Source organism: Epithele typhae (assembly GCF_022376455.1).
Source record: "Epithele typhae strain CBS 203.58 chromosome Unknown BXZ73scaffold_12, whole genome shotgun sequence".
Classification (NCBI taxonomy): domain Eukaryota; kingdom Fungi; phylum Basidiomycota; class Agaricomycetes; order Polyporales; family Epitheliaceae; genus Epithele; species Epithele typhae.
In genome coordinates this window covers 1-15,003 of record NW_025954203.1, presented here as the reverse complement: position 1 = coordinate 15,003, position 15,003 = coordinate 1, and the positions used below count along the sequence as shown (strand labels likewise).

General features: G+C 62.2%; 3 protein-coding genes across 3 annotated transcripts; 2 read left to right on the top strand and 1 right to left on the bottom strand.

Moving 5' to 3' along the window:
* Positions 1 to 2,083: 2,083 nt before the first annotated feature.
* BXZ73DRAFT_43904 (uncharacterized protein) lies at positions 2,084 to 3,581 on the top strand (the record flags this gene model as incomplete). Its single annotated transcript, XM_048019232.1, has 6 exons — positions 2,084 to 2,168; positions 2,299 to 2,399; positions 2,463 to 2,495; positions 2,560 to 2,671; positions 2,728 to 2,896; positions 2,984 to 3,581. 6 exons carry the CDS (start codon positions 2,084 to 2,086, stop codon positions 3,579 to 3,581), a joined length of 1,098 nt encoding a protein of 365 aa, XP_047879730.1.
* A 4,195-nt stretch (positions 3,582 to 7,776) lies between these two features.
* On the top strand, positions 7,777 to 9,361 carry BXZ73DRAFT_99432 (uncharacterized protein; the record flags this gene model as incomplete). Its single annotated transcript, XM_048028003.1, has 2 exons — positions 7,777 to 8,062; positions 8,130 to 9,361. The coding sequence occupies 2 exons, from the start codon at positions 7,777 to 7,779 to the stop codon at positions 9,359 to 9,361; spliced, it is 1,518 nt and encodes a 505-aa protein (XP_047879729.1).
* Positions 9,362 to 11,108: 1,747 nt separating this feature from the next.
* On the bottom strand, positions 11,109 to 14,178 carry BXZ73DRAFT_99431 (uncharacterized protein; the record flags this gene model as incomplete). The annotated part of the gene is made up of 10 exons (XM_048028002.1): positions 11,109 to 11,663; positions 11,712 to 12,454; positions 12,507 to 12,586; positions 12,640 to 12,778; positions 12,844 to 13,105; positions 13,164 to 13,430; positions 13,492 to 13,570; positions 13,624 to 13,679; positions 13,757 to 14,072; positions 14,132 to 14,178. The coding sequence occupies 10 exons, from the start codon at positions 14,176 to 14,178 to the stop codon at positions 11,109 to 11,111; spliced, it is 2,544 nt and encodes an 847-aa protein (XP_047879728.1).
* Between the last annotated feature and the right edge of the window lie 825 nt (positions 14,179 to 15,003).

Genomic DNA, 15,003 nt, shown 5'->3' with positions numbered 1-15,003 from the left:
TGTATATACCTCCTCGACGTGCCTCCCACCCTACTATCCCCTCCCCGCCCTTTGGGCAGGGGCTGCAAATTCTCTTTCGTCATTCGCCCCAACGTAGGGTATATCGTGTGCTGTACTCGGTGTACATTAGCTGTAAGCCCGTTTGTGGACCAATGTTTTCGCGTCCGTGGCCTGTGTCGATGTGTCGTCGATATCTCACGTCCTGTCTTGCTTCCGACCTGTATATCATAGATCCTCCCCACTTCCCCCATCGCTGCGCGCGGCGCGAGGCCCAAACTTCAACGTTCAACGCTGCTGGATGGTGTGGCGCCAAAATCCAGTTCAAGTAAGTCCCAGTCGAGGCGTTTTGAACTGCAGTGCGACGTTGTGCATGATCCGGAGCTCTCGCGCATCATATATGGATGCGCTGCTCGTGCGCACGCCAACTACCCGCGTACAGGGGCGATGGGGTTCAGAGGGTACACGGCTGGGGAGTGCCAAGTGTAGATCGAGGTGGTAGGGTTCGGTGCATCATGCATCAGAACCCGACGCGGCTGCGCGTGTCGGAGGCGATGCCTGGGCTGGCCGCTGGACGGCACACGCTCTGTGAGGGGATCCGAGGGGCGCTCGACGCCGCTCATGACGCGGCGCTTGGGGTCGCAGACGGTTCACGAAGCTCTCCACGTGGGCTGCGCAGACCGGCCGCTGGAACCTTGCGGATGACGGGCTGCACGTCGAAGGCGTTTGTACGGTATCAATAGCCGCGCCGTGCACGGCGGCCGATGGCCTTGTCGCATGCAGTCTGCTTTGTATAAAACTATCGGGAAATCTGGACTTGTCGAGTGGATACTGGCTGGTATCGAGACCGACTGTGATTTTTCCTTGCTGCGCTGTTTTGCGGATTTGAAGTCGTGAAGCGCATTCAACGCTGGGCGCTCACTGCGCGTCACAGGAAATCCGTAGCGATAAGAACGAGGAACGCGCCGAGCTTGTATGCATACTTCGCGGGTGGCGGTGTATCAAGGTTGTGGCGAACCGCTGGTCATATGTTCGACTCCAGTGACTGCGCAGGTGCGCCGAAATGTGCGCTTGGCTGCAATCGCCACTGAAGGCGCCGGTCAGTTTGCTAGCCTCCATCTGACATGCCTGTAGAGTTGAGCTATCTTCGTGTTTTTTTTTTCGCGCGTACACATCGCACAAGCCTTCGTCTCTCGCAAGACCCTGTGGCCCTCCCTCAACCTGCTATCCGAACGCCACGACCCTGTGCTGCGTCCTGCCAAACTTGCCGCGCGCATAGGCTTGAAGTGCGGTGAGAATCAGAATACGCCGGACACACTGCGCAGTGGAGCTTTGACACCTCGAACGATGAGTATCGAACGGGGCAGTGCTGCTGTAGTAGGATCCAAACCCCCGGGGCACGTCGGAGGCACTTGAACATGACGTCGGCACATGGCTCGAGAGACTGCGCGCGGCGTGACGCTGGCTTGTTTGTCTTGAACTTGGTCCGTGCCGAGTCGGCGGAAGCCATGGGCGTCTGAGCGTCTGAAGGCCGAGCTGACCGTCCCGCCAGCCGAGATGATTTCTCAGGACGGACGAGGTCGAGTCAGAGCCCAAGCACCCGATGGGGGCGGAGGAGATGGGCGCTGTGGAGCGCGGCGTCGGGAGGAGTCGGGACGTTGGCTGAAAGGCGGCGTTGCGCAGCGACAAGAGAGTTCGACCGCTGGCATTTAGTGTGAGCATGGGGGAGAGAGCGGCGGCGATGTGAATTGAAGACGCTTGAATGTGTGCAGACAACGAGCCCGAAGACGTGTGCCGGTGAACGATACAAACGCTGACAAGCAATGCGCAGCGCGAGTGGATGCGGCCAGTCTCCCCCAGGCCGATCTTTCGAAGGACGGGTGCCGACCGAGTGGGAGAGGAAGGCGCTGTCACCGGCGCGGGAAAGGCTGCCACTGCGCACGCGCACCTGACGCGCAGCGCTCTCACCCTCGCTCTGCTCTCCCGCCTTATAAGCCTGCGCCTCAGCACGCCCGCCGCGCTCTCCGCCGCTCGCGACCTCGCCGCTCTCTCTCACTTGCGCTAAGTCCCGCAGCAGACGATCGCAATGAGCAACATGGACAGCAAGCACCGCGCGTCCACCCCGAGCGAGTCCTCTCGTGGGAACGTAGTCGACCATGACGCTCCCAATGGTGAGCCGCTCAGCCCATGACGCCCTCTCCTTCCACCGCCATGCTCGAGCCGCCCTTCCGCACGCTCTCTCTTCTCTCACCCCCATCCTTTCCTCCCTGACCATGTCATTCAACGCGTCCCCAGTCACAGACGACTCTCCGCTCCGCACCGGCCCCAGCCACGCCGCCGGCATGAAGCCCAACGGCGAGCATGTCATCAAGGTCCAGCCGCTCAAGCGAAGCGAGATGCAGGTCCGTGCCTCGCACGACTCCCCATGTGTTCTCCCACATACTCACCTTGCGCGCCTCACATAGCCATCGTACGCGCAGGATCTTGGTACTAGCGAGGTCAGTCTTTCTCCCTCCTACCCAAGTCGATTCCCGTCTCTGACCTCCTACGCACTCGCCCCAGGTCACCCATGGAATCTACGGTTCCCTGCTCCAGTCGCTCGGCTCGTGCATCGGCGTGTTTGGCGCCATCCCGTGTTGCCCATGCCCGAACCCGTTCAGGGAGGTCTACCAAGGTGCGTTCCCTCGGTGTGCGCAGTGTGTGAACCCCGGATGCTATCGTACGACCCAGGCTCGGTCGGCCTCGTCTCTCGCTTCGGCCAGTTCTACAAGTCTGTCGACCCCGGTCTCGTCCAGGTCAACGTCTGCACCGAGTCCCTCCGCATCGTCGACGTCAAGATCCAGATCAGTCCCATTGGTCGCCAGAAGGTCATCACGCGCGACAACGTCGACGTCGAGATGTACGCCCCCTTCCTCCCTGTGCCACGCTCACGCGTCTGACTAATCGTGCACTTCGCTTTCACCTTCGCCCAACCCCGCTCCCACAGTGACTCGGTGATCTACTTCCAGATCACGAGCCCGTACCGTGCTGCGTTCGGGATCTCCGACCTCCGCCAGGCGCTCATCGAGCGTGCGCAGACCACGCTCCGGCACGTCGTCGGCGCGCGCATGGTGCAGTCCGTCGTGACCGAGCGCGAGGCAATGGCGTTCGAAATCGCGGAGATCGTCGGAGACGTCGCCGACAAGTGGGGCGTCGCGATCGAGGGCATCCTCATCAAGGACATCATCTTCTCGCCCGAGGTCTCCGCCTCGCTCTCATCCGCCGCGCAGCAGAAGCGGATCGGCGAGTCCAAGGTCATCGCCGCGCGCGCCGAGGTCGACGCGGCGCGGCTCATGCGCCAGGCCGCCGACATCCTCGCCAGCCCGGCGGCGATGCAGATCCGCCAGCTCGAGGCGCTCCAGGCGATGGCCAAGACCGCGGGCAGCAAGGTCGTCTTCGTCCCCATGCACCTCCAGAGCGACATCATCAGCCAGGTCTCTGGCGGCTCAGGCTCCCGCGCGAACTTCATCGCGGAGGAGAGCGGGGAGGGCATAAGCAGCTCCGTGAACCGCGCGGGGCTGCTGAGCAGTGTCGAGCACATGTGAGGATAGGCCGAGGCGCGCTCTGACCTCTCCGATTCACGCGCTCGCGCCCATACCCTACCGTCCCCCGGGCTCTGTCCCTCTGCCACTTTACCCCCATTCCCCCTTGCTTTTTACGTTCGTGCGAACGGTGTATGATAGCCATGACTTTGACGTCGTGTACGTCTTGTTTGCTTACGACTCCGGCTATGACGACCCGGGCTATGTTCGGGTTGCTCGCTCACGCTATCGTGTTTGTACTCTACTTGTGATCCCCACCTGGATCTAATGTTTGATACCTCTTCAACCAGCACCACCCTGACGAATATCTCGCCGGGCCGAGTATCACGGCGTGCACCGAGGTCGTCGATTGGTAATTGTGCTGTGCATGTCGCAAGTTGTACGTGACGTACGTTCATTTTCCAGCTGTTTCAACGCGCAGATATCGAGTCTTGTGGCGTATCGGCGCCTGTTGAGCACGCGGTCCTCGGGCCCTCCACATCGCGGAGTTGACTCGTCTCTCGACTGCAACGATGACCGGTTGACCCCCTCGTCGCCTTCGCTGCCGCCTCTGCCACCACCTTCGAGCTACCTAGGTGAGTTATCGGACTTGCTTTCATTGATTTCTGGCAATATCTTGCGCTGGTGTGATGCTGTTCTACTAGAATATCTCAACTCTCGGCGGCCTCGACACTCGTCAGAGGGAGAGCATTATTGGCGGAGAGAGTTACTAGAACCCCGGTGCCCGCACGTTCACCCTCGTGTCTGCGTATATGCGCCCCTTGCGACATTGAGATCACTACGCTTGCGAGGCTGCCCAGGCATCTTGTACATCCATAGAGCCTGGTCGGTCACGCAGCAGGTCCGGCAGAACAGAACTCTGACAGGTCCTCGTCCTCGTCCCCGCCTGGCATTTATAGTACCGGTATGCGCCACGTGTCCTCCACAGGTACTCTCGAAAATGATGGTCTTGCGGCGCCGCCGATGCTGCCGCCTCTTTCGTCATCGACGACCTGGAAGATTTCGAGTCTGAAACGATGACGTGCTGCCGATATCGAATCAGACGGAAGACGCAGGCTAAACAAGCTATCTCGGGCCGGGAGGATCCAGCGCATGGCACCGCGGGGCCAGGGCCTGTTTGCATGAGAGCTGCACCGTCCCCGAGCAGGGACATCCTCTAAGCGAGTACTTGTGCACTCGCATACTGCGGCCACAAGAACGCAGAGCACCCGTTGGGCAGATGCTAATAGCGCTGGCAGCTCCGCCGAGTGGACGAAAGCACCCGAAGACGAGCGGGAAGCGGGAGTTATCGTGCACATCGCGGTGCTGTACGTGCTCGAACATGTTCCGCCTCTGCTAACCGTTTTGACGGTCTGTCACAGCGGGTACATAAACCCCGTCGACCGTCGTCGACCGCGCTTTGGCAAATATTTTCCCTCCAGCCCTCTCCCCCTCTCGCTGTCACCGTCCTCCGTGCATACGATGAGCGAGCGGTCGAACCTGGACGTCAAGCGCGGGTACAACGGCTTCCCGGTCTTCAGCGTGCAAGACATGAACGCCGCCAGTGGGTCCCGCAACGCCATGCTCGCACCTCCGGACGTGCACGCCTCCGCGCTCTCAGACCCAGTCTCGGACGCGGACGCGGACGCAGACGAGCCTCCTCCCCCTCCCTACGAAGAGGTTCTCCACGCGCACGCATCCTGGCCTTCCCCGACCGCCGCCACCGCGCCCTCTGCCGCAACGCCGTACGAGCTCCGGCTCCCCGGGACGGCGTTCTCGATGCTCTCCTTCCCCGAGCCCCAGCTCGGCCCCGCGCCCGCGACCGTCGAGTGGCACTCCTCCGCAACCTCGTACGCGCCCTCGGTGATCTCCACGGGAGGCGCGTCGAGCACGAGTGGTGACTGGTCCGCGTCCTACGCCCCTTCCGTGACGTCCGACTGCTCGTCCTCGCACGCCGACTGCCCGTTCGACCCGCGCGCGTTCATCGCGAGCCCCACTGTCTCCACCGCGCCCTCGCGTGCGGGCTCGATGTACTCCTTCGTTCTCGTGGACGAGTACCCCACCGACTTCGACATCGGCACGGGCACGGGCAAGGGCCGATCCAGAGCCCGGTCCATCTTCACGACCTCCTCGCACACGGCCTCATCTTCCTCCTCGTCTTCCTCGTCCTCGCCCGCCTCGCCCGCGCTTACGGCAGACGCCCCCACCCCCCGCCTCCCGCCCGCAGCGTTCGCCCGCCCGCCGCCCGCGCACCTGAACTACGCGCCCTTCCCGCCCGCGGTGCACCACGCGCACAGCGCCGCGCTCGCGCGCGACGGCTTCCCGCTGCGCCCGCCCGCGTGCGCGCACGCGCCGCACCCGCACCCGTTCGCGGCGCACGACGTCACCGAGGCGGACTGGGCGCGCTTCCTCCGCGACGTCGCCGACGCGGGCGGGCTCGCCGCCGTGAGCGGCCTCCTCGCGGGCGCGGCGCCCGCGATGGTGCGCGCGGGGGTCATCGGAGGTGCGTCGTGTCGGCGTCGAGGTCGGAGGAGTCGCAGTGCACGCGGGGAGCTGACGCGCGGGCGGACGGGCAGGGTTCATCGCGGGGCGTGCGCTGCGCGCGCACGTCGACGGGAAGCGCAAGAGCCCCGTCGCGGACGTGATCGACGAGTGGAACAGGGTGCGTGCAGCCTCTCCTCCTCCCTCCTTCGCGTTCTTCCGCGAGTTGACGCCAGAGCGCGCAGCGCTTCTTCCACCCGCGCCACATGGAGGCCACGCTCGCCCAGGGCGCGTTCTCGTACTCTGGGACGTCCAAGGGCCCTCCGCCCGACATGGCGCCGCCGTTGCAGCCGCCGTCGGCGTACTGCCCGCAGCGGCCGAGGCACAGGCACTCGTCGTCGCTGTCCTCAGCGGCGTCGTCGTTGCTCTCGCGCACGCCGGACGCGCACGTGCAGGTGTACGAGGATCGGTCGGACGACGAGGGCGACGAGGGCGAGGGTGAGGGCGAGGGCGAGGGGCACGTGCAGAGCGTGTGCGCGGGCGGCGCGGGCGAGGAGGCGGGCGGCGGGCGGCGGTTGAGGCGGCGGAGGCGGCAGGGGCGGCGCGAGTTCGCGAGGGACTTGAGCCAGAGCGCGAAGGAGCGGTGGCGGATCGTCATCGTGTACAAGCCGCCGGTGTTGTGAGCGGCGAGCTCTGGGTCTCGTCGGGTGTCCACACATATGTCTGGTATAGATGACCTGGATGTATGTCTCTCGATTCCCTGGTACGACCTCAAGTCAAGTTCCACGACCCTATGCTCCTTGCGTCCGGGGTGAGAGGGCGGACGCTCATTGCCGCGGGGATTATTTTCGGTGCATCACCCGCGAGCCTCGTTGCAGGCCAGGTCAATCCCGCCAGCCGCGGACTCTTGCAGATATGACATTGACAAGCGAGTCCTGAAGGCCATCATTGTGGTTCGGCGCCTCGCCCGCTGGCTGCATCGTGGGCACCGCGCGCGGTGGGGTGACGGCTTGCCAGTGACTGGACAGGTGCGTGCTCGCGGTGGTCACTGTGTGTTGTCCATCTGTTCGTTCTGACTAGATATCTGCGCGACGACAGCCTTCGCAACCTTCTCTGTCTCAGGTCGACCGTGGGCCCGGGCGTTGACTGGTCCAGTGGGTAAGTACGCTGGGGAACGGGACGAAAAAAACATGATCCGAAGGCGCAGCTGAACCACAAGAACGCGGCAAGGGGCCCGGGGGTGCGTGTCCCGGGCGCGGACGTCGTCAACGAATTAACAATTTCAACGTCGTGCGGGTTCGCGGCTCGCGCGAACGCGGTAGCTGTCGCGCGAGCGAAGGTCTATGGCACCGCGGGGAAGTGTGTGCTTCTCATTTCTTGACCACGACGACGGGCTTGTTGCTGCCATCGTCTCTTGAACCTCCGTCCCCACTGCCGCCTCCGCCTCTTCCTCTCGTCTGTACAGACGGACCGCCGCTCGCTTGTCTCGGGATTTCTGCCCTCTCTGCCGTGAACCCACTGTCCTTCTCCTGTCTTGCCTTACGACTCTTTTCTCGACTTCAACCTGCATATATCCCCTCTCCGCCCGTTACAGGAAGAAATTACCACGAACAGATCACCGAAGACACTCACCCAACCCCACAACCCCACGCCCAGTCGCATTTCCCTTGATTCTGAGCACATGCCCTTATCCACGACATCCCCCGCGCCCACCATCTCGAGCGCGGGCGCATACACCATGGTGCTGGCGGCCAGAGGGTCCGTGGAAGCCAACAGGGACGCCACGGAGGACCTGCACAGAAGCCCCGACAGCAAGGGATCCCGCGGAGGCATCCATGGGCAGACGACGGCGATCATAGCCGCGGTCCTCGCGGTGGTCGTCCTGCTGGCCGCGGCGGGCATGGCGTGGTACTTCCTGCGCGCGCGAAAGCGGGAGGTCCGTCCGCCGACGCGGGAGGGGTCCAAGCAGACGTACATCTACGCGTCCCTGCAGGAGAAGGTCGACCTGATGGACCAGATCGAAGGTGCGTCCGCCGTCCCCCGCGAGCGCGCGTGCGTGGACTCACCGTGTGCGCGGACGCGGCGTCGCAGAGCTCCCGAGGTTCGCGCTGGCGCCCTCGCCCGTCCCTTCGCCCGCGCCCGTCCCCCGACCGACGGCTGCCACGCCGCCGCCGCCGGGCCTTGCGTCCAGCGCGCACGACGTCGACGAGGAGCGCTACCTGCAGAGCCGCTCCCCGAGCCTCGCCTCGAACCCGTCCCGCCGCACAAGCCAGGAGAGCCAGTCGCCCGCGCTGCCCGCCGCGCCCGCGATCCTCCGCCGGCACAACCGCGACCACAGCCTACCGGAGGGCCCGTGCGTCGCGGGCCCGTCGCGCACGCCGTCTCCGCCCGCGGTGCGGGAGTACGTGATGCGGTACAACGCGCGGCGCTCGCAGTCGCCGACGGGCGTGGTGGGCACGGTCGTGGAGGCGCGGATCCGATGGGTAGGGGTGGGGGCAGGGGCGGGGGCGGGGGCGGGGCGGTCGCTCAGTGGCGACGAAGAAGGTGGGGAGGGCGACGAGGAGCCCTTGCTGGAAGAGAGGGAGCGGACGCAGGCGAGGCTGGAGGGGAGGCCGGAGCAGAAGAGGGCGTCGTCTGAGCCGAGGCTGACGCCGCCTCCGAGCGCGAAGGTCGCGGTGGAAGCTGGGCCGAGCCGGTCGCGCTCGTTCGCGGGGAGGCGGGCGACCGCCCCGATGTCCTTCTTGTCGCTGTCGTCCTCGGAGGACAGTGGGGAGTCGGATCCCGTGGTCAGCCAGTCCCCAGAGCCCACGGCCACGCCGGAGCCTGCACCAAAGCCAGAGCCAGAGACACAGGCGCAGTTTCTGTCGCCGCCCCCGGCGCAGCCAAAGCCAAGGCCACAGAGACAACCCCTGGGCCCGGTAGCCTCGCAAGTTGCCAAGATGGAGGAAAGGGCGGGAGTAGCGTCCAAGCCTGCGAAGTTCTATGAGGACTCGGGGATGCGCTTCAAAAACGGTGTCCCCGTCAGCCCTGCACCCGCGGGGAGGCGCAACCCGAACCCGCACTCGAGGAACTCGAGCCTAAGGCCGTTGCCAACGCCCCCCACGGAGGCGACAGAGAACGTGAAGCCTGTGGTCTCCGCGCCCGGGGCATCGCTGAAGAGGAAGGGTGCGCGGCGAGAGTCAGCGAAGGACGAGGAGGACGGGGTGAAAGGAGTGGGATACGGTGGAGGGCTCATGACGATGGGGTACAAGACGCGGGAGAGGAGGGTGTCGTTGGCTGTGTCCACGATTTCGCAAGTTCCGCCGAGGTATACCGCAGAGTGAGTTCGACAGGACTTTGTATGTAGTGATCAGCGTCGTGCAGCTGAACGAGTCAAAGACCAATATTTGTACAGCCCAACTTACCTTACTGACTCCTACTAGCCATTAATTGCTTGTACCGTTGAAACAGCTCACGACAACGATGAGTTGAAGCAGAGCCAAGAGCGGCAGCACCAAACCAGGCACAGCCGGCACGGTTCTTCCGATCCATCAAACCTGCACGGGTCTACCCCGCGGATTGACCAAAATCCAAAACTGACTCTGATCCACCACGCCACAGGGCATGTAAGATTGTGGTAGAGGGTGGTACAATCGACAATCCCCTCGCCTTTTACTAGGGGATTCCGTGTACGACCCTTACTCAATGCCACCAACGAATTTTTCAATGTTCATGAACTTCGCGTTCGGGAAATCGGTATTTATTTTGATCATTATGACTCAGTGTACACTCAAGGTGTCGGAAAAACCAAATCGGCCTCGCGAGGCCTCGCGAGGCATTCCGGACTGATCGGTGTTGCGAGGCCTCGCGAGCTAGGCTAATTAGCTCGCAATGTGATTACCGCCGTGACAGCGCCTTGCAATTTGCTGACAGCATGTCACAATCTGCCTAGCTCGGCTTGCAAGCCCTTGCAAGAGCCGCGCGCCAGCTTGCAATCAATGCGGTCACGCTCGCGATTGAGCCTCCGGCGGTTGCAAGCGGCTCGGCATGTTGCGACAGCCAAGCGGAGATCGCAATAGCAGCAGGTCCCATTGCAATTTAAAGCGGAGATTGAAAAGAGGCAACACGCGATGCAAAAGAAAGGGTAATACACGGGTTTTAGCTTCCTTCAGTCGCTTCTTACCCTCCTAATGATCCTTTCTATGAGAACATATCACATATTCACTTGCTCCCTTCTATAAGGCGTATTATTGATTATTGACTCGATCTAAACGGACTACAATTGGTACTATTTCGCCGACACTAGTACTCTACTAATACTCTACAACTACGACTAGATTCACAACTATGGCATACAAATTACGCTACTAGATGATTAGTATATTGTGATTACACTGAACAGAAATGACTCACAGTATGGGGATCGAACTCGCGATTGCACGTCGTTAAAGAGTGAAGGTCTATTGAGGCGTGAAAAACCATTAGTCCATGGGTCTGTTAAGCAGACTGTTACATACCTCTATATACCACATCGTTTCAGCGCGCTTGTGAACTTGCTACCGTCACCTGGCAGTATCCCGTGCTGCCCAGTTAACGGGCATGAGCCCAATAATCTGCAACTGTGTGTCCAGTCAATTTTGCCAGCATCAAGCGACCAGTACCAGAGCGTCGGTGTGTGCACATGAGCCGCGCTCTCGGCCAAACAAACCTAAGCTACCACCGAGATACGCGTCGACAACGACCTTGAGCTCCGGGTCCGGGTGCTGAACATGCAGTCACTTAGACAACAGCGCGATAGATGGGGCTGATGGACAGGGAGGGGCCGAGATGGGCGGCTGTTTCGGATATTGCGTTGTCTGAGGTGTTGTCGGCGACGTAGGACGAGGCGCGGCAACGGAAAAAGAGTGGGTGTCGGAGAATATGAATGAGGGGGAAGCACAAAGAACGGCGCGGGCGATGCGGAGACAATGAGAGCTCAAAACGGCTGGATCGGGATGTTTCAGGATGCGGGAGAGTCGAGGGCGGCGGGTTCGCCAAATATCGGCGATGTAGAAAGAGGCGGCGCGACTGAGCGTGGGGGGAACGCGGAAGTCAAGCATCCAGTTCGGAAGGCTCGCGCCGCCACCTTCGCCCGCTGACGAGATCTAGACGCGGGGTGACGACAACGATGAGGCCGTCCCAGTTGTCGTCCATGAGGACGATGTCGGACGCTTCCTTCGTGACCTCGGTGCCCGTGACGCCCATCGAGAAGCCGACGTGCGCAGCCTTGAGCGCGGGCCCGTCGTTAGTGCCGTCGCCGGTGATCGCCACGATCTCGCCGAGCTCCTTGAGGGTGGTGACGAGGATGCGCTTGTCCTCGGGCGACGAGCGCGCGAGCACCTGGAGACGCTGCACGGTCACGCGGCGCTCGGTGTCTGACAGCGCGCGGAACCGCGGGCCCTCCATGACGATGCCGCCGGGGGTGAAGATGCCACACTGAGTGGCAATGGAGCGCGTGGTGAGGACGTTGTCGCCGGTGCACATCTTGACCTGGACGCCTGCGCGGGCGCAGTCTGCCACCGCTTTGCGAACGCCGGGGCGAAGAGGGTCCTCAAGAGCGAAGAGGCCAGCGAGCGTGAGATCGCGTGCGAGATCCGTCCATGAGACCTAAAACAATGGTCAGAGAGGGCGTTCAACAAGGATGGGGTGACGTACTTCGTCGGCCTTGGGTGACCAGTCGTCCAAGTCTCGATAGCATACAGCGATGGTGTGGAGCGTCTGCGACGCGTACGACGTGATGCTCTCCAAGATCCGCGCCCGATCGTCTTCGTCGGTGACCTTCGTGACCACATTTTCTCGTTCTGTGACAACAACCTGGCGTGCGCACGCCGCGACGAGCACCTCGCTCGCGCCCTTGACGTACAGCCGCGCACGACCTCCCGGAAGACGCACCACGACACCCATCGCCTTGCGCTCGCTCGGGAACGGGAACACCTGTAGAGCCTCAGCAGCCTCTCGAACGGCCTTGTAGCCCGGCCATCTCGAGTCGCGCGCCATCGCCAGCAGTGCGGTCTCCGTCTTGCTGCCCACGAACACGGAGACGCCGGTGTTTGCGTCCGCATCTTCGAACGCGGTGCAGTTGATCGCAATGGCGTCGTTGAGGAGGGCACGAAGGGGAGGAGGAAGCGCGCCGCTGAGGCAGCGGAGCTCGATGGGAGTGGCGTCGGGTGTGGCGCGCTCGGGATTCTGGGCCAGATCGCGGACGAAGGCGAGGTCGCCGCCGATGGTGCCCGCCACGACGGTCATGGCGTTCTGCGTGAGCGTGCCGGTCTTGTCGGTGCAGATGACGCTGGTGTTCGCCATGGTCTCGCAGGAGTTGAGGACTCGGACGAGAAGGTTCTCGCGTGTCATCCGCTTGGTGGCCAACGCCAACGCGAGTGCGATGGCTAGAGGTAAACCTAAAGATGAATTAGAACGCATGCTTCGAGACAGCGCGAGCGATGGGCGTACCTTCAGGAACTGAGGCGACGACGAGCGTGAAGGACAAGATGAGAATGTCCACGAAAGCCAACCCTTTTTGGCTGGGGCTCCTACAAGGGACGTCAGCGATACACCGTCAGAGACGATCGCGAAAGATCCGCACATGTGGGGAGTGTCAGTGCCGATCTTGACGAAGTATCGAATGAGCAGCCCGATGAAGAGCATCAAACCGCCAAGTGAGCCTGCGACGGCGATCCTGTTAGCTAGATGCTCCAGCTTGCGCTGAAGGGCCGTGCCCTCTGCTGTCGCGGAGCGCTGTCCATGTCCCGTCAGAGCGAGGTGCGTACGGAGTGACAAGCATACATACAGGTCATGATGCGCCTATGGAACGAACGAGGCCTGACGGTGATGACAACGTACGAACCTACGCCCTCGAGGATCTTGCTACCACTGATGAGGAAGCAGTCGGTATGCGGAGAGGCGTCCTTCTTGTCGTGGTCGAGCGTCTTCCGCAGCTCCAAACAATCCTCGTACTTCATCTTCTTGATGACGTCACTCTCCCCTGTCGCGCCCGACTTGTCGCAGCGCACGTTGTGGCCTGAGAGAAACACACCGTCGCACAGCATGATCTACGTCGCTGACGACGACGGCATGCACGTCTATGAGGCGCTCTACACCCCCACGGACGACCTTGACGGTGCGCTCGTCCTTCTTCGCGTTGAGCACGCGGAACTGGCGCTCCTTCTGCCAGTCCGTGAGCGAGCCGACGAGCACGACGACGACGATCGCGACCATGATCGCGACGCCCTCGACCCACTCCACCGCGGGCTCGTCCGGGTCGCGCCCAGGCCCAAAGTCCTGGAAGAGGCCGAGCGCGAGAGAGATGACGGCGGCAACGGAGAGCAGGATCTGGACGGTGGGGCGCGGGTTGGAATGTGACGAGGGTGGAATGAGCTGAGGAGGGGGAGGGGGAGGAGCCAGGCGGTCTACTAGGACCGGATAGATCATGGAGGACGCACCACTCCTCCATCTTGAGAAGCTTGCCGGCGGCGACGGCCTTGACGACGTAGCCCTCGAGCTTCGCGGTGTCGAAGCTGCCCGGGCCGTACGCATGGAGGCAAACATGTTGAGCGTGGCGCAGCCAAACCTCGCGGCCTGCATGGACTCGTCGAGATAGGACTCACCGCTGGTCGTCACGAGAATCTGTTGCGCTGCCTGAGCACCACGTACCGACCCCGAACCCCACGAAGAGACAGCCAGGTGAGAAGGGAGGCACATACCGAGCTGTTCGACCCGAGCTGGTTCTTGATCGTCTGTGCGCGGTCGCGCTGCCACTGCGTGTGCGCGGCGATGTAGTCCGGGCCCTTGTCGACCTCATGCTCGGCCTTGAACGCGAAGATGTATATGAGCACTTTCTCCTCCACAGTTTCGCGTTGTGTGCTCGTGGTGTAGGGTGTAGTACCCCAGCCGCCGTCGAACACAGCGGTCTGTGGTGCAGCCTGTTCGTAGAAGAAGCCGGTACCGTAGATCGCGCCGTAGATCAACCGTAGACGTCCCCGGCTGCGAGCACGTTGAAGCTGTGCATCGAGATGAGAGCTGTGGGCGTGGAGGTGAGCTTGGGGTTGCCCCACAGGAAGGAGGGGGTCGGAGCGAACCTTGATCCCGAAGGAGTGGACCCTACACTCACTTGTACCCCGAGCATGATCTGACGCGTGCGCCGGGCTATCCCAGAGCGTATAGACAAAAGTTGGGTGTCTGGGGTTGAATGTGACGGAAACGGAGTACTTACACTGGGGGCGTGCCCTTCGCACATTTCACCATCGTGTCCGCCGTGTCCTCCGGGTCCGCGTCCGCGTCACTGGAGATTGTGCGCCATCTTCTTGGGTGGCTGGCTGCTGGCGTGGTGGTTGAGTAAGCGGGATGTGGATCGAATGGAAGTGCGAGGGGTGCGGTTGAGGTCAGGGAACATGATGGTGGACAGAGGAAGAGAGCAATGCCTGCGCTTATCCACGAAATCGCGCCCATCTACACATAGACGCCGGGCCGGTGCGAGACTCATCTGCACGGGCTGAATTGTGTACCGCTGTTCAGGTCTCGCGGGGGTATGAAACCCACGCAGAACAGATTAATGACATCCGTTTGTGTTGCCAAAATACATCATATGTTTCCGGAGTAGCAAGCAATATCTGAAATGTGTAATACATTCACGGTCAAAGTATCTAGTAGCGTGAGCCTAAGGCTGACCGGCCTTCCGACGAGACGCAGTGGCCCGTGTAGTGCGACGGGTCTTCGCATCAGCGGAGAAGGGCTGAGCTGCAGCCAGGGTAGGAACAGTATCAAGGGGGATCTCGCCGTTCTCCACTTCAACCCGGGCGGAATCGGTGGGGACGATAGTACCGGAGTCTGCTGGGGCCTCGACCTGGCTTGGGACGGAGATGGACTCTGAGTCACGAGGATGTACTACCGCGACCGGTTCAACCGCCACCGTTGTGCTGACGCTTGTGCCATTGGTATTCCCTGCGCGAGA